Raw genomic sequence first — 21,491 nt, forward strand, 5'->3', positions numbered from 1 at the left:
ATACAAAAAAAATTAAAGGTGATCGCTGACTGTCAAGTACTGTACAAATGTTTAATATTCTATATATTTACCTTTTATATGTAAAGGAACATTTTGTTCAGGTCAAATGAACTAACATGAATACAAACATTGCATTTCTTTGGACTTTCTGAGAGCTTAAAATAATGTAAGATTTCCCCTTTTTATTATCTTGGACATTCATAATTGTCTTTGACATCCAAAAATACTTTTTTAAATCTAATATAAAAATGTTAAAGGAGCCCCATTATGCCCCTTTTTATAAGATGTAATATAAGTCTCAGGTGTCCCCAGAATGTGTCTGTGAAGTGTATCATTTATCAATATCTTTTTGGGTGTAATCAAAAACACTCTGATTTTGTGTGTGCATCTTTTTAAATGCAAAGGAGCTGCTGCTCCCCGGCCACTTTCTGGAAGAGGGCTGTGCCTTTTCAGCTCATGCTTCGGTTACTACAGCAACAAAAAATCAGAACCTATATGACTGACAGCGTAAATACCGGAGTTCAGGCAGGGCCGGACTGGGAAGAGAAATCTGGCCCAAAAGTTGAGGTTTGGTCGCTGTCCTTTTCCACATATCGCGGCACCGTTTTGCAGGCTGTTCTGCATAACACGGTGGCTCATTTTAGCTTATCATAGCCGATTCGACCCTTTTCGCGGCCGACCCACCGGCCCGCTCGGTTCTCCCGATGGCCAGTCCACCCCTGATCGGCCCCAAAGTGCGTCGGCCCACCGGGAATGTTCCCGGTATGCCAGATTACCAGTCCAGCTTGTCCACTGTTTCTTCAGTGACTCTGATGCCCGGAGTAAATGAAGACTTATGTTCACGTTTACAGCCAGCAACAGAAAACTTATGACGCTTACAAAGCTGAGACATTCTTCTCACTGTATCCAGCGTGTAAAAAATGGCGGCCTGTGTGTAGATCACTCAGGGGAGGAGGATGGAGTCAGTCATGTAGTAAGTCATGGAGAGTCGTGGGTGAGGTGTGCTCTAACGTGACGTCACTTTAGAGCGGAAACGAAAACCGTTCATTTTTACTGTTTTTAATTAAGAGAAATATAAGAAAGAGGAGTGGGTGGAATTTTAACATTGTAGGATGGTTGTGTACATGCACTGCAGACTCACATTCATGTACAAACACCATGTAAAAGTGAATTTTGCACAATAGGTCCCCTTTAAGTAATCTTCAAAACATCAGTTTGGCAGGTCATGATGCTTTTGGAAAAACGTGTGTATTTATTTTGTGTAGGCTTGCTTCATGAAGTTAATGGCCTTTATTTATTTACAGTACATAAGCTTTTTTTTCTCCATTTGAAGCCTATTGTCAAGGCTTGTCAAGGCTTATCAAGACCGAAGCAGTTGAGTCAAGCCTTCCAGCAGTTTCCTGTGTAGGTGTTATGATGCATTTCACACCAGACGAATGTCCTCTCATATACTGCCAAATTACCACATGAGTGATCCATTCACTCTGAAATGAGGACTAATATAAGCATTACTTTCTGTGTAGCAATTTATAATTGAATTAGATTTTCTGAATAAAAATGTGTGTCATGCTTGCCAATGCAAAAGCCGCCAGGATGTTGCTATGTGGTTGCTAAGGTGTTTTGAGGTTGTCAATATTTTTCTATGCTGTTTGGATGTTCTGGATGGTTGCTAGGGTATTCTTGGTGGTTGCTTATGGTTTTTTCAAATCTGTACCCAAATATATGAGCAATATTGTTCATTGTTTAAGCACCACTAATTAAATGTAGTTTTTCTTGCCTGCTCTGAATGCAAAACAATGTCACTTATTTATGTCTAGTTTAGTTCCCTCTCATAATGTGTGTGAGACAACTCCCATATCTATTGGAGATGTCTCTCATTGTCTCATGTGTCTCTCACATGCTTTTTTGACCCTCATAAAGCCAGTCGAGAGAGAGAATGTTCTTCACGTGCATGTGACACTGAACCGTGACTGAGTCATTCTACCAAACGGGTGCCATTTCCACTTAGCAATTTTCTAGATTTTCATTAAGAAGAAACTTTTTTTTTGAAAACTTACAACTTGAAAGATATGTTAATCCTTCAAAAAAACATATTTTCCCACCTCAGGCTCAAAATCCTTATTAATATTATCCTTTTTATTCAGGCATAGGAGCCTTTCTCGTACCACCCCGTTACGGACAATATGTATGCCATTAGAGTAGTAAAACAAGAAATAGATTTTTAAAATCTAATGTTTTTCTAATAGTAAAATGTCCCTTTTTTTTTGGAAACCATCAATAGAAAGTCTGTAATTCTAATACATTTGTTTTTTTAGATTTTTAATCTTGAAATATGAATTTGACGTTTCATTGGCCTCATTGTTTGTACTGAAAAAACTAATTCATTTAAAAAAAATACAAATAAAGTTACATTTATCTGATTAGTCCACACAACAAGAACATCATTCAACATTCATTTATGTAAAATTTTATTTCCTTTCCATAAAATAATTTTAAAAAATGACCCTGTGATGGGGTGGTTAAAATTGGAGATGTAATGGAAAACTTTGGTCATGCTCTGAATACCTGAAAAGAGCATCATAATGGTGATCAATAAATCAATCTGAAATATAATTTTCTTTGCATTAATAATGTAAAAAATTTCATAAAAAACAGTTTTCCCTTTCTATTTTGCGTGATGGGGTGTTTGGTTTAAGCTTGACGGACCCTGCCTAACATGAAAAAGCAAGAAATAAACCAAGTAAAAGAATGTCAGTACTTGCTTGCTTTTGCTCTTGGTGGCTACAAGGCTCAAATTATGTCATTTCCACTTTGTGATGTCATTTAAAGCAACGGTACATTATTTATAGATAAAACAAGTTAGTGTGACGGGGTGGTAAGCCAAACCGAGGGATGCACACAAATCATAAAATATTTACAAAAAAATAAGGTTTATTTTGAATAAAAATATATCATATATACAGGGACACACATAAAATCCTGAAAAAAATAAATGTTTGAAAAATATATAAAAATGATATGGTGATATTTTAGATGCAAGTGTGATGTTGGTCAACACGGACATGTGATATTGGCTATGTACTAATGAAAAATTATTAAAAATAGTATGTTACTCTTTAAGAATAGTATTTTTATCATATATCATTTTAACAAGAACACGTGATTTAATAACTTTAAGCTTTGGAAACACACTTGGAAAAAATGTTGTGCCTTATGCATCTCATCAAACGTTGCGGACACAAATGGCACCCGTCTCATAGAATGACTCGACTGCGTTTATCTGAGGCTGCAAGTGCACATTTGTGTGTGAGGCAGATTAAGAAACAAGAGTTAAATTAATCATTGTATGCAGTCCAGTCTACGGTTGCCAACACAAAGGAATGTGTTGTTTCAAGGGGAGGAGTATAACAGGCAATAAAAACAGAACCAAAACAATATTTAACTAAATTTATAATGGCTTGTAGTATTGAGGTACGATTATGGTGTTGCAAGTCTTGTGTTGGATTAGGTGCTTTACAATTTCTGTCTTGGCTCTAATTTAGATCACCTTACACAAGTCCTTCAGTCTATTACAACTTTTCTAATTCATCTGTTTCCTCCTTTCATCAGGCCACCTGTAAAGCTTTCCCTCTGCCCTCTGCTGGCCATCAATAAAACTGCAGTGGCAATACAGTATGTATAGGAATGTTCCGGGTTAAATACAAGTTAAGATCCATCAACAGCATTTGTCGTATTATGTTGATTTACCACAAAAAAAAAGTTTTCGACTCGTCCCTCCTTTATTTAAAAGTGTGGTTACAGTAAAGGCCTTTGAACACCAAAGACAAATCAATTAACATTTTGAATAGAAACAATGGATTCCTATGAAGCTATTCACACCTGGAGCCATTCATGTGAAGCCATTCATGTGCCAACAAAGCAAGGTTTTTTTTTTTAATGTGAATTGATTTTTATTTATGCTCTGACCAATTAAAATATGAGCTTTGGATCACATGTTAGGAGACGCTTCATTTACCAGAACCATCGCAACTGGTGGCTCTAAAGCACAGAATGCTGTTTTGACCATGCTGAAGTAACTCGGTGAAGAAATCACTGCTGTATCCACTCCATTTAAAAAACTCTATGATCTTAGTGTTATTGTTGTCTTCATCATGTATTCCATATTACTGGATATTTTGCCTTTGCATTTAATCTTACACAAATTATCTTATACTGTATATCTAATATAATATATATTACGGCATCTTTGCCTTTTGTATCTTTTATTTTTAAAAACACATCAGGAAAATCAGACCTTTCCAGTCTGAATGTGCTAAATAGATCCTGGTCTAAGCTCTGGTCATCTCAAGACTGGACTACTGTAACACTCTGTTGGACCGCCTCCCAGCTAGCATGATTAAGCCACTGCAGATGGTCCAGATGGCATCTAGTCTTCAATTAGCCAAAGAGTGCTCACATCACCCCACTCTTGATTTCACTAAACTGGTCACCTGTAACTGTCCACATCAACTTGAAGGCTTTGACTCTGGCCTTCAGGACAGCCTGTGGAACCGCACACTCTTACTCCAATTCACTCCTACAGGTCTATGTCCCAAATCGCTCTCTGCAGTCAGTGAATGAGTGGCACCTGTTGGCACAAAGTCCAATTCACTTTCTCAGTTCATCTGTGGTGGAATGAACTTCTGACCTCCATACGATCTGCTGAATCTTAACATTGTTCATAGAGCACTTAACCAATCCTCACTAAATACATGTAATATAATAAAAAAAAAAAAGTCTCTTTCTTCTACTCTAGTTTCTATACTAATAAGGCCACTTTGTGAACTTCCCAGTAGTAGTAGTTCTCATCCATGATGGGCGAAGAGCAGACCAGCTTAAAGATCCTTTACGCCACGTACCGTGCCAGGGTAGAAATGCTTGTCAATTAGCAGCACCTTTTGTAAAGGTGTTAACGGTGATCATTTGCCTCTCTTTTAATGTAATGGTCTTTGATGGTCCTTTCGTCTGCGATTTTGTTTTGCATTATCGCTTTGCCTCAGTTGTGCAAAGGCCTTAACGTACTTGCAATGGAAGTAAATAAGGGCCAGTACATAAATGCATGTCTTCCAGTGTCTCTGAACCTTGCCATATGATATGCCTTGTGCTGAGCTCACAGACACACGAAGCCTCTTCCTTTAAGGGAAGATTCATCTTGGGTTTTATATAGACACGACTAAGTTAATCAGGGGCCCCACGTTTTCTCTCACTGCCGCCAGGAAAAACTTTAATCTCATCGTAACTCGGTCAGCCCAGTGCTGTGTCACAAGTTTCCCCCTCCCCCTCTGTGGTCATCATGATGCAAGTCTTTTTTAAACCCCTCCCCCTTCTCCTAACAGCTGCTCAAATTTTGCAATCAGGGTTTACCAAAGATATCGTTTCTTTCTAGTGACCACACATACTCGCACATTACTAAATAAATACGTGTGAACATGAAGGATTATTTGGGGTCCAAATCTTTAGAGTTGTTTTTCCTGCTAATGGACTCTATAATCTGATATGCTATAATTCTTGTTTTGTATATTTTAGAACTCGAATGGATCTTTGCATTTCTGTTTTTGTGTTTCACAGAAGCCATTACAGGTCAAAGGTTTAGAATAACAAGAGGATGATTAAATAATGGTAGAATTGTCATTTTTGGTGAAATTATTGCTATAAAATGCAGTTATGTGGCACCAAAATTAGGTCGTAATTTAAGTTCTGTTTAGTTTAAAGACTAAGCAAATATATTAATAGCAACGAGGCTCAAGTGTGTAATTGAAAGCTGTGAGCCAGAAAAATCCAAGCGCAGGGGTGGTTTCAGGAGATACAACTATGTTTTTCTTTGTCTGACCAGACTTTTTTCAAAAGCTAGCAAAAACGTATTAGCAGATGTGTATTACTAAAGAAAAGCAACTCTTCCAGGAAAATGGACCAAAGTTATTAATCATGTATCTTGTATGCATTGATATACAGTGTATATATACTGTATACATCAGCAAATCATTGTCCTCTCAGCCTATGATATAAACTAAAGGCTATTAGCTATTTAGATTGGATTTACTACATGGTTCTGTATCCCTACTGTCCACTTATATTTTTTTGGATATAGTTTTACTGTCTTAGCCCTCCCATTGTGTTTAGAATCTGCACCCTCCTTTTGTCCTTCAGGTCATTTTTGACCCGTATTGAAAACCATTAAAAATGCGTAAATTCTTGATTAGTGTACTATAGACCCCCCTTAACATTTTATTTTGGTCCCAAAGTGTATAATGGTAGGGAAACAGTGGGTATATTAATGGAGTAACATCGTTTTTAAGGACTCTTTTTAAATGAAAAAAGAAAAAGTTTGAAAACTTTGCAAACGTTGGCCAATTATGTCTCAATTTTTGTTTATTTCAATCACTTTTGACATTATATAATAACTCATTGTCAACAATATTACATATATATTGCTTGTAGAAAAAATTTAGATTCACAATTTTAGTACATGCCTATTAAACAAATTCATCTCCATTTCATTTTCCAGCAGTCAAAATGGGCCCATTTTGCACATCTATTGTACAAATCTATTCCTTCTCACTATTGTCAAACCGTTTTTTGCAGAGTTACAGGGGCTTAAGGAAGGTGCCGTAATTTAGATTTCTGCCATCTAATGTTTTTGGAGGAAATAACATTCAATAGGGTCATTGGGGGGCTTTGACCCCCTGTACCATATCATATAAAATCATGTTAGTAAAGATATGTACTAACATATTACATGTTCAAAACAAAATTTGCTCTGAATGTGCTTGTAAAACCCCATTTGAGAGGAAAGTATGCAATTTGTGGGATAGATGCAATATCCAGTGGTGCAGGTTGGTTTGCTAGAGAACAGTATGGGGCTAGGGATTGTATTACCCAAAAAGGTGAAATCACAGCTGGTTCTTCCCATACGGGTCAAATTTGACCCATTAAGACAGTTGAAGGAACCATTTGTTTTAAATTGCTATTTCTCTTAATTGATTCTTTACAAAAATAGTTTTTGTTCCAGTTTCTCATAACGTATTCTTTAACGTTTTCTTTACACTTCCCGGGTCAAAAATGACCCTAATGTTGCATTAACATACAACGCGAAGAAAATTTTCGCCTCGCGTTGCCCGCGCGAATTTGACCGCTTGATTAAAAATTTGTGTTTAAACTCGCATTCGCGCGAGTAACAGTAACCCGTGAGTATTCAGGACTAGGGGCCTCTATGACTTGGTTCGTTATAAAGTATTACCAATAGCTGGAATCAAGTAGACGCGCATGTTTTCAGAACTTACCAGGTAGTCCAACTTCCTCCCTCGCTTTCCTCCAAGCGATGTCTTTTTTCGTCCGGTCTCTGTACATGTATGACGTTGTGTCATACAATTCCAGGTGCCCACACACCACTTCAACAATGTTTCCATCTATTTTTCCAAATTTCTTCTGCTACTACGTCAGTAACATCTGGACAGTCTCAGTGCTGATAGGCTTTCGCGACAAAGCAAATACGCGAATTAAGAGATTTTGTGTGTTTGAGTCGCGTCGTTCACTTCATTCGCGCCTTTGCGTGTATTCGCATCTTTGCATTGACTTTGTATGTAGTCGTGCCGTGCGAAACGCTCGATTCACGTTGTATGTGAAAGCACCATAGGACCAGAGGGTTATGTTTGTGTAACTGTGTGGTTTTCTCCACAGACTTCAGATCGCTCAGGAGGAACATCGCTCTGTGGAGGTGGAGAAAGTGAACTTGGAGCAGAAGATGAGGGACGAGATCCATGCCGCCAAACAGGAGGCCCAGAGACTAAAGGAGCTCCGCGAGGGAACAGTGAACGAGCTGAGCCGACAGAAATATGCAGAGGAGGAGCTTGAGCAGGTAAAAGTTCAGGGATGTACAAATGGGCCCCAGAAGTCTCCGTGATATTCTGGTCTTTAGACATGCATCCTTTTCTTGCTTTTCTGGCTTAGTGATTTTAAAAACCATTTACAATCTGTTTAGACTGTAATGATTATGTTTAGGTGTGCTTATTTAAAATGTTATGTTTGTGTAATAGACAGGAAGTTGGTAGAACTATCTTGCAAGATGATCTTAAACTTCCTTATCAGTACAGCAAGTCATTTTGTGGAGAAGCAATCAGACATCGCTGCATATATCAGACACGCACGCACACGCTCTGTATCTCATTTCAGATATAAAGTTTTAACATGAAGGAAAGCTGTGGTGCCCCTTACAGAAATAAAAACATGCAACACTTGTCTGCAGTGAATCCAATCCCAGAGCTTCGTGGAATCCTTTTGCACACTACTACTAATGGGAATTCCATGTGCCAACCCACACTCACCCCTTGGGTGTCTCCCCAGCACAGTGTCCAGTGCACCACCACCACACTATGGCCTACTTTTAAGTAATTACAGCAGTGCTGTTGCATAAGGGAGCAGTTTAACACTTCAGGTAGTAGTGTCTTTGTTGGAAAGTGTCTTTGCAGGACATTGTTTCATGACCAGATCAGGAAATTGTAACAAGCTCCTATTTGATATGTCAGGGACAGCAGTTTCTCCTGTGATGGAATTTAGCTTCAGTTTCTTTGCATATGTTTAAAGGGGTTGTTGACATGACATATTTTGGCAAGTTTACAGCACATGTCCTGTGCGTGACATGGTTCCTGTGTGCTTTTGTGTGTTATGCACTATTAGTTGCTGCAGATGTAGAGCGTTCCAAATCGCTCGCTTATGAGGTTTTATTTCATTTAGAAAGCTGCCTTGGAAGCAGCTGGCTGTGTAGGCAGTAGGATAGCAAGGCGGCTCATTAGGTTTTGCCTATTTGTGGGTTCCTCGCCCCCTGCACCACATTTAATGAGGTTTGATTACTTAAAACTATTATGGAGGAGTTAATTAATTGTGTTTATTATAGGAAGGTTATATTGGAGTGCTTAATTGTAGCTGATAAATCTGCATCATTCTTGGGCAAACGTTTCAGGTGTTGTCGTTTATCCTGTTTATTCTCATTAGTTTGCCAAAATTAGTCAGTCATGGGTCATCCGAACTAGCTAATTGGTATAATTACATATGCAAATCAAGGGATAAATACTAGAGGTTACAAGGTTAAGTGCTACCTTGCAATCTTTTATTTGTTTCATTGGAGCGTAAAAGTGTTTTTCCACTCTTTTACATTCATTAGGCTGTATGCACATTTTTTAATTACTGACAATTTACAATTAGTTAATTGTCGACATTTATTGGAATTGACAGAAAACAGATATGAACTGCCCGGTTGTCACTGTGAAAAGTTTAGCAGGCAATAAAAAATATGTCAACTCTTTGGAATTAGTTGGTTTTCTGCATTAATTGGTCATAAAATGTTCATCAAAGTCACAAGTATAGACAAACACAAAGTGCTTACATTAACAACACACAAACAATTATAATATTTAATGTTTTTATTGAACACCCCATTAAACATTCACAGTGCTGTGGAAAAAGTAAGAGAACCCTTGGATTTATTAACCTTTTAATGACGGGTGGGTCAAAAATGACCCACTTGCGTATTTACTTACATTTAATTTGATTAATGCATGTTTAAACTGTGAAATTGTCAACTAATATCCAATATATCAGTTGGGTCTCAAGATTTGTTATTTTAAAGAGATTTTGATGATTGCAAAGTTACAACAATAAGATTTTATTAAACGGGTCATGAGTGAAAATCAAAACACGGAAAATGAAACCGGAAATTTAAAAGACATTTATTGTCTTCCAGCCAAACACAGATGAGCACAATCCTCCAAACGTCAGTATGCTTTTCATTGGAAGAGTCTAATAAATAAAATCCATTAGAGATTTTTGACCAATAATGTGCAAATATGAAGAAATATTGATCAGGTTTTAAATATTCAACACGTTATCATTCATGTCCATTCTCTGCGAAATCTACTCTGTGTAGTGTTTCAGCAGCAAAACACCCAACCATGTTATTTGGGAGGGTCTTGCGAACAAAATGAGCCCTCCCTCAAAATGTTCTGTGCAGTTGTGATTGGGTAGTCACTCAAAATAACCAAACAGGACAGTCAGACACGAGTGACGTAAAGATTTGCGTCATCCATTTATCTCTGGTAATTCCAAAGGGTTCACATACTTTTTCTAGCAACAGTATGCTCAAAAACAAAAGAGATAGTCTAGTATATTCAATACTTGCTCCAAAATGGCAGAATTTATTTATTTCTGTTGTCGTGACCGACACGTATCTCTAGAGATATCTTAATTCAGGTTTGTCAAGGATTGAAAATAAATAAAAAAATAACGTCTTCTGGACGCTATCAGTGTGAACAACCCTTTAAACTTGTTAGAGGTCCTAATAGAATGATTAAAATCACAAGTTGAGTGTGTGATCCTAGAACACTGTTTTAATGTCTGAATTTAAAGCAGTTTCATTTGAGCTAAGCTCGGTGAGTTTTGCTGTGCTCTGATGTGATCTGTCTTTGGCGCCTCCTGCAGGTGCGTATGGCCCTGAAGAAGGCAGAGAAGGAGCTGGAGTCTCGCAGCTGCTGGTGTCCTCCTGATGCTCTGCAGAAATGGCTGCAGCTCACACATGAGGTGGAGGTACAGTACTACAACATTAAGAAGCAGAACGCTGAGAGACAGCTGCAGGTGGCCAAAGATGGGGTGAGCAGTTCATTCTTAATGTTGACACATTCATTCCTTTAGAAATGTGAGAACAATGGTGAAAGCATTAACTAAATAACTAACTTTGAGTGATACAATTTGACTAGTGGGACACTAGGTTTTTGTAACAAATATTATAGAATATTTTTTTAGGATTTGACCAGCAAACTACTTTATAAGACTCCTTTATTATGATTTTTCTAATAGATTATACAGGCAAATATATAACTTCACAACTAAAAATGCAAACTTATTATAGCTTAATATAAGCTTGATTAAAGGTTTACTTTAGTGTCTTTTCTAATAGATTTGCCATTATTTTAACTATCATTTTTTGTTGTATACCGTAAAGTTAAATTAGGGTCAATAAATAAATAATACAATTTGTTTAGAAAGTAGTAGTAGTATGGTTTTAAACCTTCAAAAGAAGTTTCTTTATAATTATATTTTTATTGTGAAGGATAAATATTTCAAAAATCGTAATGTGGAATGTTTGTTTAGGCTGAAAAGATCAAGAAGAAGAGAAATACTTTGTTTGGGACGTTCCAAGTGGCACACAGCTCTTCACTGGATGACGTAGACACCAAAATTCTTGCAGCTAAGTAAGTTCCCGCAGCATGATGTTCTCCCAAAAATTGATTCATAAGGAGCCAGTCCCACAGGAAAAAAAACAGCTAGATGCAACTAGTTAAATTTAACTTGACATGGTGTCTTAAAATTGTGACATTCATGGTCCAAGATGCTGAAAAAATCAGTGGACTAACATGTAAAAAAAGAGCTTGATGGAATGTGAACGTGTTCTTGAATGGCCCCTTAATCTGTTGAGACTATTTAACAAAATATTGCTAATTTATGGAAAGAAACAAAATCTTAGATTTCTATAGTTAATTGAATTTTTGAGTTATGCTTCACTCATTTCATTGTCTAGAAATCCTCCCTATGTGAGTGCAATCTCCATAAAATAGTTGTTTAAAACCCTGTAAACACAAACAACTAGAAAATCACTGATCAAAAAGGAGTGGGAACTTTCTTTTGGCTATTACGTCTTGCATCCCAGCATTCTTCTCTCTTTCTCTAGGCAAGCACTGGGTGAGGTCACAGCAGCTTTGAGAGAGAGACTCCACCGCTGGCAGCAGATTGAGATTTTGACAGGCTTCAACCTGGTCAATAACCCTGGCCTGCCCTCTTTGGCCTCCGCCCTCAACTTGGACCCCAGCTTCATGGGCGGCCGCGGCACACCCCAGCACTTCATGTCCGACGACATGGATGACATGGATGAGGACATAGTGGCACCTGGAACCCTGCAATGTAAGGGACCGCCGGACAGTGAGGGGGCTAAAGCCTGGCCAGTCAAGAGCCAGCCCAGAAATATTAAGGGCATCTTGACCAAATCCAAAAATCCTTCGTTTAGTGCTTTGTAGTGCTTTCATAAACGGCTGTATGTTTATGTCCATGGAGCATGTTTGCACAGTTCTTGATGAATGTTTCTTATGGAATGTTTTTATTTCTTATACATAATCTGGTCTGTATTATTTGAAGCAGAGAAGATCTTCACTATGCATTGATATCATATGTTTTGGAAAAGGCATTTCAAAATATATGCATAATTGCACTGTTTGTACAGAATTGTTTGAATGTATTACATTTGATGGAGGGGCTAGAAGAAACCGAGGTTAAGACTGGAGGTCAGATGAAACTCTGAAGTCTAATATTTTGAACTGTAATGCATCCTCTTGAGTTTGTGAAATGATTTTATCGAGCAAGCTCAAAGCAGCCATCAAATTAGTTCTTCCTAAGTGCAAAGCAGAAAATAAAATCGGTGATCATTAGATAATCTGTATTTAAATTTGATATTTGTATTGCTGATTTCTTTTGCTGGTGTCTTTCTACAAGATTGAATGAAATTGCTGTTAAATAAATTTCATTTTCAGCTATGAACGAACAAAACCCCATAAAAGCTAAGGCCTGTTTTGCACAGATCGTGTAAGCAGTGTGCAAGTGGCACTGCTGCGTAACTGTAACAGCTGGCACACATACAGCTTTCACACTGACAGCAATTCTGTTGCTCGATTGCAGCTCTAAACAGAAAATAGCATGATTTCTGCGTTATTTCCTTTGATAACAGCTATAAATTATAAAGTGGTTATCAGGACTCATGGTAAACTGCATTTTAAAACTGAATTTTCACGCAGTTTAACATGCAACGCACAGAGTGCCAAAGTTCTATTTGCATCAATGTTTCAGCTTTGCAAAATAAATACATGCCGCTTGTGCAAACTGTGTAAAAACATGTCAGATTGTAATCGTAATTTCTGTGGCACTAAAAATAGTTACGTTTTTAACAGTCGCACCCTCCCGTTGCACTTGCCCCCTCTAGATGCTGCCTGGCTTGTGGGCCGTCGAGCGAGTGATGTTTGGTCTTTGAATTCAGACTGCCAGTCATTTTGGAAGTACTCTGGTGGGCTACATTACCATGCCCTTTTCCCAAGTCACTCCTCTCACTTCCTCTTGTTTTCCCTGAACCACTCTCTGTTAAACCAGTATGCTGCCCATCACCCTAGCTACTGCAAAGGGAGACTGGACAGACTAAAATGCTGCCAGTCCACACGGTCTCCACTCCTCACAATCTTGCTCTTGTCCACGGCTGTGAAAATGGCTTACTTTGAAATGTCTCTCTCATTCTGTCTGTTTGTTTTTATAGTCTATAAAAGTATTCACACACTGTTGTTGTTTTTTTGTTGTTGCTTTGCAAAAATGCCCTCGCCCTCTCTCCATATTCCTGCTCTCCAAAGACATATCAGCCAACCTGATGTCAGCAATCCTGAATGCACAAAATGATTCACTGGCAGAGATCATTTCTGAGTTTTGCTCAGCCTTCTGAATATTTTTAGCTGTTTACAGAGTCAAGGAATGTCATAGAGGCAGATATGTTTTCTCGGGACAACGTTTTCAGTGATATCTCTTGGGTAGTAAGGACATTTCACTTGTGGTCTTCCAGAAATAAAATTGCTTTGTGCACCTTTAATTAGCTTTGTTTTAATTTTCTAAAACACTTTACTACTCTTGTACTCAAGAGTATATTGTGTGGTAATGGATTCAGGTCAAGTTACCAGTGTTTTGTTTCCCAAACCAAGTTTTATGAACACTAAGCTAATATGTAATCTCTTCGATCTCAAAGCAACATTAAGAAATTATCATCCATGAAAACTTGTAGAAACAAAAAACTTAATATGAAGTAATGTATGAATCATTGGTTAGGGTCAGAGCTTGTCCTCAACTTCCCTTCTGTGTCCTTTTGTCTGTCCTAGCACCTGAGTCTCACCTGACGTTCCTGCTTCACCTTGTCCAGCCTGCAACCTCTCACCCGACATGTTATTTTAGTGTCTTCCTGCTCTGTATTGTGACTCTGAATGACCGTGTTGTGTTTTGCTCTACAGCTCCCAGTATGATGTCACTCCGCCAACGCCACATCGACCCACAGCTGGCCCTGGGCTCGCAGAGGTTGGTAGAGACCTGTCTTTTGACTGGTGGGCAAGAAGGAGAGGGTAGTTCGTACCCATCCTGGTCTAGGGGAACTCTACGTCAGACGCATAGCCAATCGCTGCCTCCGCTTTCCTCGGCCGTGTCGCATTCCTCCATCTACTCTGCCTCCTCATCCCACTCTCCCCACTCCTCCTATTTTGTTCCCATCCCTCATGCAACCCACTATCACTCTTCATATTTCCAGCCCATGGACACCATCCCAGACCTTCCGTCCAATGCCAGCCCCAGCTATGGGTATCACTTCTTTCTGCTGTGCTTGTTGTTTTGTGCTTGACTTTGGGACTTCGTCCAAAACACTTGACACCTCTTTTATTTTAAACACTACAAACTTTTTAGTGAATCACTACTTGCTGGGTTTGGTTTTTGCTGCTGTGATTGGGCACGCATACTGAAATGTTGACTTTCATGACAGCTGTGTCTAGATTAGTTATTCCAAACCAGTTCCTGGAGGCCCCCAATGGAACACATTTTGGATGTTTCCCCTAATCAATTACACCTGATTAAACTCATCAGCTCGTAGTAATCCCAAGACCTGAACTAGATCTTATAGATAATAGAGTGTGTGTACTGCTGTGGGACCTCCAAGATCAGGGTTTTGATACTGGTCTAGAACAAGATTGATGCTAACAGGGTTATTGCACCTACTAGAGTAGTGTTTCTCAATCCTGGTACTAAAGTACCTCCAGCTCAGTATATTTTAAATGTCTCCCTAATCAAACACCTGTTCAGCTCATCAGCTTGTCATTTGAGTACTTCAGACCACACTGGAAATGGGTCTTTCAAATGAGGAAAACCTCTACAATGTGCACAATTTGGTGGCCTCCAGGAACAGATTTTGAAACACTGATTTAAATCACAGTTACTCCTATATACTCCTTGAGAGCCACTTTTCTAGGTTGTGTTGAAGTGAACCCTCAATTTGGGTAAAGTCTCGCAAGAGTCACATGCAACATTTATATACTGTTTATGATGCTAATTTGAAAACCCTACACCTAACATTGACAGCTAACCTTAATGCTACCCTTAAGATATTGCTAACCTTAGTTAGAGCAAATGCAACTATCACAATACTTTCCCAGATTGTGGGTTCCTTCACACAATGGGCCGTGTGCACATTCATTCACAAATCCACTCCCATGAAAATGCCATATAACCAACTAATCAAGGTCTTCGGGTATACTTGAGAATAACCGACAGGCAGGGTTGGGAGGGTTTCTTTTGAACCCACTGCAGATTACAGAATACGTGCTGTAAAATGTAATTTGTAACTTTTTTCATTAGATTACCCAGGGTCAGTAACTTATTCTAAATATTTTGGATTACGTCTTCAGCACTGGTAGATTTTTTAACTTTTTTTGACTATAAAAACTCTGCCAATACAGTTAAGACAAAATACTGATCTGAAAAGGATTTTTACATTTTACATTACATTTATGCATTTGGCAGACGCTTTTATCCAAAGTGACTTGAGTCCATGGAGTTAAGTGTCTTGCTCAAGGACACAATGGTGGTGGCCGTGGGGATCGAAACAGCGACCTTCTGATTAACAGATATGTGCTTTAGCCTACTATGCCACCACCACTTTTTTAGACTCTTTATTTGAGATATTTTTACAGGAAAACAATACAAAAATTATGATCAAGAATATGATTTTTGCCCAAATATCAAAGGTCTTATTAGAAAAACAGAAATTATGATCTAACGTGAATTTTATTGATAATAAAATATGACCGTGCATGGTAACGTGCATGGTAAATGACTAGAAATAGCATTTTAGCTTAGCGTAAAGCTGACAATTTACACAAGGTTTATTTCTATTTCTCCTGCTCCAGACTTCAAACTTACTTCTCTGTCTGCTCGTATGAATGTAACACATAAGTGTTTTCCATCTGAAAGGACTAAATATTAAATTAAACAAATGACAATCAAATGCAAAGTATTCTAAATACCAATGATTTAAATTGTTACTGTAGTGGAATACAGTTAATTATATTTTGTATTTTAAATACATATTCTCATTACATGTATTCTGTTACTCCCCAACCCTGCCGACAGGTATGTTGGAGCAGAGTTGGAATTGAACAGTTAGAAGATGGCTGTCCAGGAGTAGGAATGAGTAAACCTGGTGTAGATGGTAAACCTCATTCTGCGTAACTCTTGCAAGATTAAAATTTGCCACTATCAGGTTTAGTGCTTCTAAACACTAGAGCAGTAATTCCCAATCGTAGTCCTAGAGTGTCCCCAAAAATACACAACTTGGATGTCTCCCTTATTTAACACACCTGATTCAACTCCTAAGGAAAGGACCCCATGACCTGAAATGGGTGGGGAAAACTGGTTTTCCAAAAGTTAAACTGGACCCACCTCTCTGAAATTCTCATTGGTCAACAGACCGCTACAGTATATCAGAGTGCATTGCACCATGCCAGTTGAAATCAATTAAACTAGTCTAGTGTGTAGGTGCCTTTACTGTTAGGAGTTGGGTTGTTGTAGGACTCCTACAGTGTATTAATGCTGCATGTGATCCTGACCAGAGATTCATCTAGACACGACTCATTCATGACACTGATCTTGTAAATTAGCCATAATTTTCCGTTAACTTTGCTCTTAATGCATTATCTGTCCTTGCACCCTTTGTCTCTTTTTTTTAAAAAAATTCATACCTGCATGCCAACTAAAATGATTGTGTGTGGATTTTTCTGCTTTCTGGGTAGTTGAGCCTTGGCATGTTGCACTTTGGATGACTTTTGTAGTCTTTTGTTAGCTTTTGTTTATTTATGAACTCTCAGAGTTATACAACTACTTAGTGAGTTGAAATAGCAGTACAACTATTGTTACTTTGAATTATTTCAACAGATACTTTGAAACTAATGCATTTCATGTCATTGCTATTTATATGTAATACGTGAGTTGTTGGACTTGTCTGATATCTCACGTGTTCTCCCAAAGCTGAATTTTCTGTTTCTTTCATAGAGACCTGAACCGCTCCGACTCTGATTCTTCCTTATGTATATCCCAGACTGGCGAGCAGCTGCGCCTGTGCTACAGCTCTAAAGGCTTACCTATAAAGCCTACCTCCCTTCTACATGGCCCCCTCTCGCGCTCTGAGGAGGGTGCCCCCTCCCACTCACACACTCCCAATGGAGGCAACCGTGTCGCAGACGGGAGCGCCTCTCCCGATGGAGGCTCCGATAGTCCAATTTTAATGAAGAAGGTGTACAGCAATGAGAAATCTGCCAGCATGAGCGAGATCCACGGCTCGCAGGTGGTGATGTCCATGTCAGAATCCTCACGTTCCCTAAGCCCCAACTCCACTGACCCCGACTCTCCATCCCCCACTGGACTGACTGGGGGCAAGGCAGGAAGCCGCATCCCTCAGATAGCCTCGAAAAAGAGCCCCCTAGAGGAGGACAGTGGTTCTACAGGTGAAGATACTGACTCTGCTGCCAGTCGCAAGAAACACACCTTCAAGATCTTCAAGAAACAAAAGAAATGAGAACCTGTGCTATTGTTTTATTTTTTCCTCTTTTCTTTTTATTGTATTGTTACAATCAATGTTTTGATTCTCCCCTTCCTTCCCATCCCCATCACCCCTGGTGTGAAATTGGCACAACGGAATTCCTTTTCAAGCTCTGTGTAGAAACATTTTGTCTTTTCAGAAGAACTTTAGGAACAAAAGCATGGTTTTTAGGTGTGGGTGGGAATGGATCACCAGTGGAAACCTGTTGGACTTTTTGGGAATGTGACACATTATTTATTCAGCAGGAGACAGTGCCAGACTTGCAAAGCATTCTTCCACATGATGGACTATTCTTTCCTTGTATAATCTGTATCAGTTTGCATGTCTTCGCCTTTGTTTGATTGCACTTTGAATGCTCCTATATGTTTGCTTGGCTCTTTCTCCATTTTTCTTAAACACAAAATATCCTGGTTCTTTTGTTTCAACAAGCACACTGTATCTTTTGTCTTTCAAGTTAAAACAAATCATCAACTGGATATTTAATGGTATGCTTCTTTCACCATTTATGGACACTGAACTGTAAAAGGGCTGAAATATCATTTTAAACTGCCCTCAAATATGTTGCACTATTTCTGAATGTTGATGTGTTGGTTTTGTAAAGAAAAAAATAATTGAGAACATGCTGGAAACACAAACATGTTTACGCAAATCGAGACACTGAAAGTATCTCTAAGGCTTCAGGGATTCCTGGGATGTGGCGTAATTAAGCAATTACAAATTTTGTGTAGATCATTCCAAAACTTTCAGACAAAACAAGGTGGTTTATGAATATTAACATGAAGGTTTTCCGTGGCCTCATTCCTTGACTGTTTTTGTTGACATCAGATATAGAGACCCCATCAAAATGCACCCTTTCTTTTTTTTGATATTATAAAAGATAAATAATTACAGCTTCAAGAGATCTTAAGAAAATATTGTCAGCTTTATCTAAAGTGCCAAATCGAAGCCTCTATACATAAAATGTATTCACTTCCCGAAGTTCAAATTTCTGCTTGGTAAGACCACAAATATGAGTCTTTGATGTAATTTAATTGGCTTAATATGAATGATTGAAAAGATGCATAGAATTAAAATGTTTTTAAAAGAGTGCATTGATGCTCTGCTTTGAATTTGACAATATAAGGCAGTTGTTTTGACCTGCATAAAATGTAATCCTTGTTTTGGGGTGCTGATTTATGTTGAAAGCAGGCTAGGCCACACAAAATTGCTGTCATAATGAAGTGACGTTTTAAGTGCTTTTAAGTGGTCCGATGTTTAGGCAGATGAGTTTTACCACAGTGCATTTTCAGAGATTGGAGACCAGTTTCTGTTCTTATGGTTTATGTAATGATCTCAAAGATAAATGCCATCTTTATCCAATAGCACTAAAATGTACAAGCACACTTTCCATTAATAGAGAAAAGGGGGTTAAAAACTTATTAGGTTTACTGTAGTTCGGCATTAAAGGAATAGTTCACCCACAAATGTCAATATACTCTGCTTCATGTCATTTAATGAAGCATATTCCTGCTGCTCTTTTCCATAAAATGGAGGTGAATGAGGACTGTGGCTGGCGATCTCCAAATTGATTGGATTATTGGCTCTGTTGTATTCGATAACCGGATCGGACATTGCTACTGTCATGAATGTGTCAAAGAGAGCTAGGGCATTTCCAGTTGAATTATTTCCAATGAATACAAATTTACATTTTGGTCTGTTTACCACACAAATACTATCGTAAGATTTGGAATATAGTGCACGAGTTGTATAGATCACTTTCATTATAATTTTTTGGTGAATTCAAAAATTCACCTTTTGTGTTCCACTGATAAAAGTTTTACATGTTTGGAATGACATGAAGGTGAATAAACCACTGAACTATTCCTTGAACTATTCCTTTAATTCATTAACTTTGTTTCAACCCCCGGGTTTTAAAATCCACTAACCTGGAGGCAAACCAATGCAGTGCTGCACGAAACATGATTCTCTGTTAATTATTTTGTAAAAGATGGTAAAAGTCCACATTCAAATGCATATTAACCAATCAGTCTTTACCGGGAACGAACTGTTGGTCATATGTATTTGTTTCATCTGTGCCTCTTTTGCACGAAGAAGCTCTTTTGTCAGTGTTGCCCGTGTGTCGGTCCGGTCTGGTGCAGTAAACTGCACTTCACTGTGTTTATGCATGTTCTCAACACCAGTTCTCAACAGCGGACAGGGGAAAAGATAGGGGCTTTTTTTTTAACACTATCTCTTTAGATATTTCACTATTCACTTCTCCGTTTGAGCTGTTTATGCTTATAATGTGGAGGGAGAGGTAGGAAAACAAAGAGGAAAAAATATAATTTAGCATCTTCTGTAATGTTAAAATCTGTAGTCTTCAAATTTTATGGCACTCCTGCATGAAAGCAATAAAAAAATTTGAAAAGAAGAGTGTTTTTCTTTTATATATATATATATATACACACACTTTTATAAATGTTTGGCATTATGTTTGCATGTGTGAGTATTAATTAAAAAAGAAAACGAAATTTGGTATATATTTTTGCATTGTAATAATAATAATTAAAACAATACAGTAATATAGGACCAACTTTAGATTAGGAGTCTTTAACTACTATGTACTTAATACTTTGATACAGTATGCTTATTATACATACAGCCGTGGCCAAAAGTATTGGCAGTGACATACATTTCTGTTTTGCAAAGTTTTCTGCTTCAGTTGGTGTGGTGTTGATTCACATTGTTTCTAGATAATTGTGCAGAGTGATCAGATGCATTTTAAATAATTGCAAAAAGCTACTTTGGCAAATTAAATTTACTTTATCACAAAAATCCAAATTTCACAGTTTTTTTGGCCCCAGTACAAAATGACCAGCTAACATCATTCCACTAATCATATCAGCAGCACCTGGGAAAGTGTGTACGTAAAAAGTTAAATCACTCTATCATTCTGATTGGATTATAAGAGCAGACTGATTGCTATAAAAGGAGGGAAGAAGTACTTCCAATCATCGTGTTCTCGTTTGCAATGATTACCTCTAAATTAAGACTTGCAGCCATCATGGATTTGCATCAAAATGGCCTCACATGCAAGGAAATTGCTGCAAAGAATATTTCACCTGAAAGAACTATTCAAGAACTTCAAGGAGAGAGGTTCAACTGCAGTGAAGAAGGCTTCAGGACATCCCAGAGTGTCCAGAAAGCTCCTGAGGAGTCAGCTACAGAATGGTGTCACCACCAGTGCAGAGCTTGCTCAATATTGGCAGCAGGTTGGTGTGAGTGCATCTGCACGCACAGTGAGGCGAAGACTTTTGGACAATGGCCTGGTGTCAAGAAGGGCAGCAAAGAACCACTTCTCTCCAAGAAATACATCAAGGACAGACTGTAACACTGCCATGAATAAAGAATGGTATCAAAACATCCTGCAAGAGCAACTTCTCCCAATGATCCAGGAGCAATTTGGTGGTGATCAGTGCATTTTCTAGCATGATGGAGCACCATGTCACAAGGCAAGAGGGATAATGAAGTGGCCGTAGATCATTACACTGACATTTTGTATCCGTGGCCAGGCAACTCCCTGGATCTTAATGCCATAGAGAACCTGTGGTCAATCCTCAAAAGGCGAGCGGACAAGCAGAAGCCCACAAAGTGTGATTAACTCCGAGCACTAATAAGGCAAGAATGGATCGCCATCAGTCAGGATTTGGCCCAGAAGCTGATATCCAGCATGCCAGAGCGAATTGCAGAGGTTATGAAGAACAAGGGCCAA

General features: G+C 38.4%; 1 protein-coding gene across 4 annotated transcripts in view; it reads left to right on the plus strand.

Moving 5' to 3' along the window:
- LOC127629951 (stromal interaction molecule 1-like) overlaps window positions 1–20,141 on the plus strand; it is a 65,227-nt gene extending 45,086 nt beyond the window's left edge. The window contains exons 8-14 of one of the 4 annotated variants that reach the window (XM_052107286.1): window positions 7,717–7,894; window positions 10,510–10,677; window positions 11,179–11,279; window positions 11,756–11,985; window positions 13,055–13,135; window positions 14,115–14,454; window positions 17,194–20,141. In XM_052107286.1, the coding sequence (XP_051963246.1) occupies window positions 7,717–7,894; window positions 10,510–10,677; window positions 11,179–11,279; window positions 11,756–11,985; window positions 13,055–13,135; window positions 14,115–14,454; window positions 17,194–17,716 (1,621 nt within the window). In that variant the 3' untranslated portion in view covers window positions 17,717–20,141. Of the gene's footprint in view, window positions 1–7,716; window positions 7,895–10,509; window positions 10,678–11,178; window positions 11,280–11,755; window positions 11,986–13,054; window positions 13,136–14,114; window positions 14,455–16,275; window positions 16,355–17,193 lie in introns of all 4 variants that reach the window. The other 3 variants (XM_052107285.1, XM_052107283.1, XM_052107284.1) reach the window with 3 other exon arrangements.
- The last annotated feature ends 1,350 nt before the right edge of the window (window positions 20,142–21,491 follow it).

Source organism: Xyrauchen texanus, chromosome 36, assembly GCF_025860055.1.
Source record: "Xyrauchen texanus isolate HMW12.3.18 chromosome 36, RBS_HiC_50CHRs, whole genome shotgun sequence".
Classification (NCBI taxonomy): Eukaryota; Metazoa; Chordata; class Actinopteri; order Cypriniformes; family Catostomidae; genus Xyrauchen; species Xyrauchen texanus.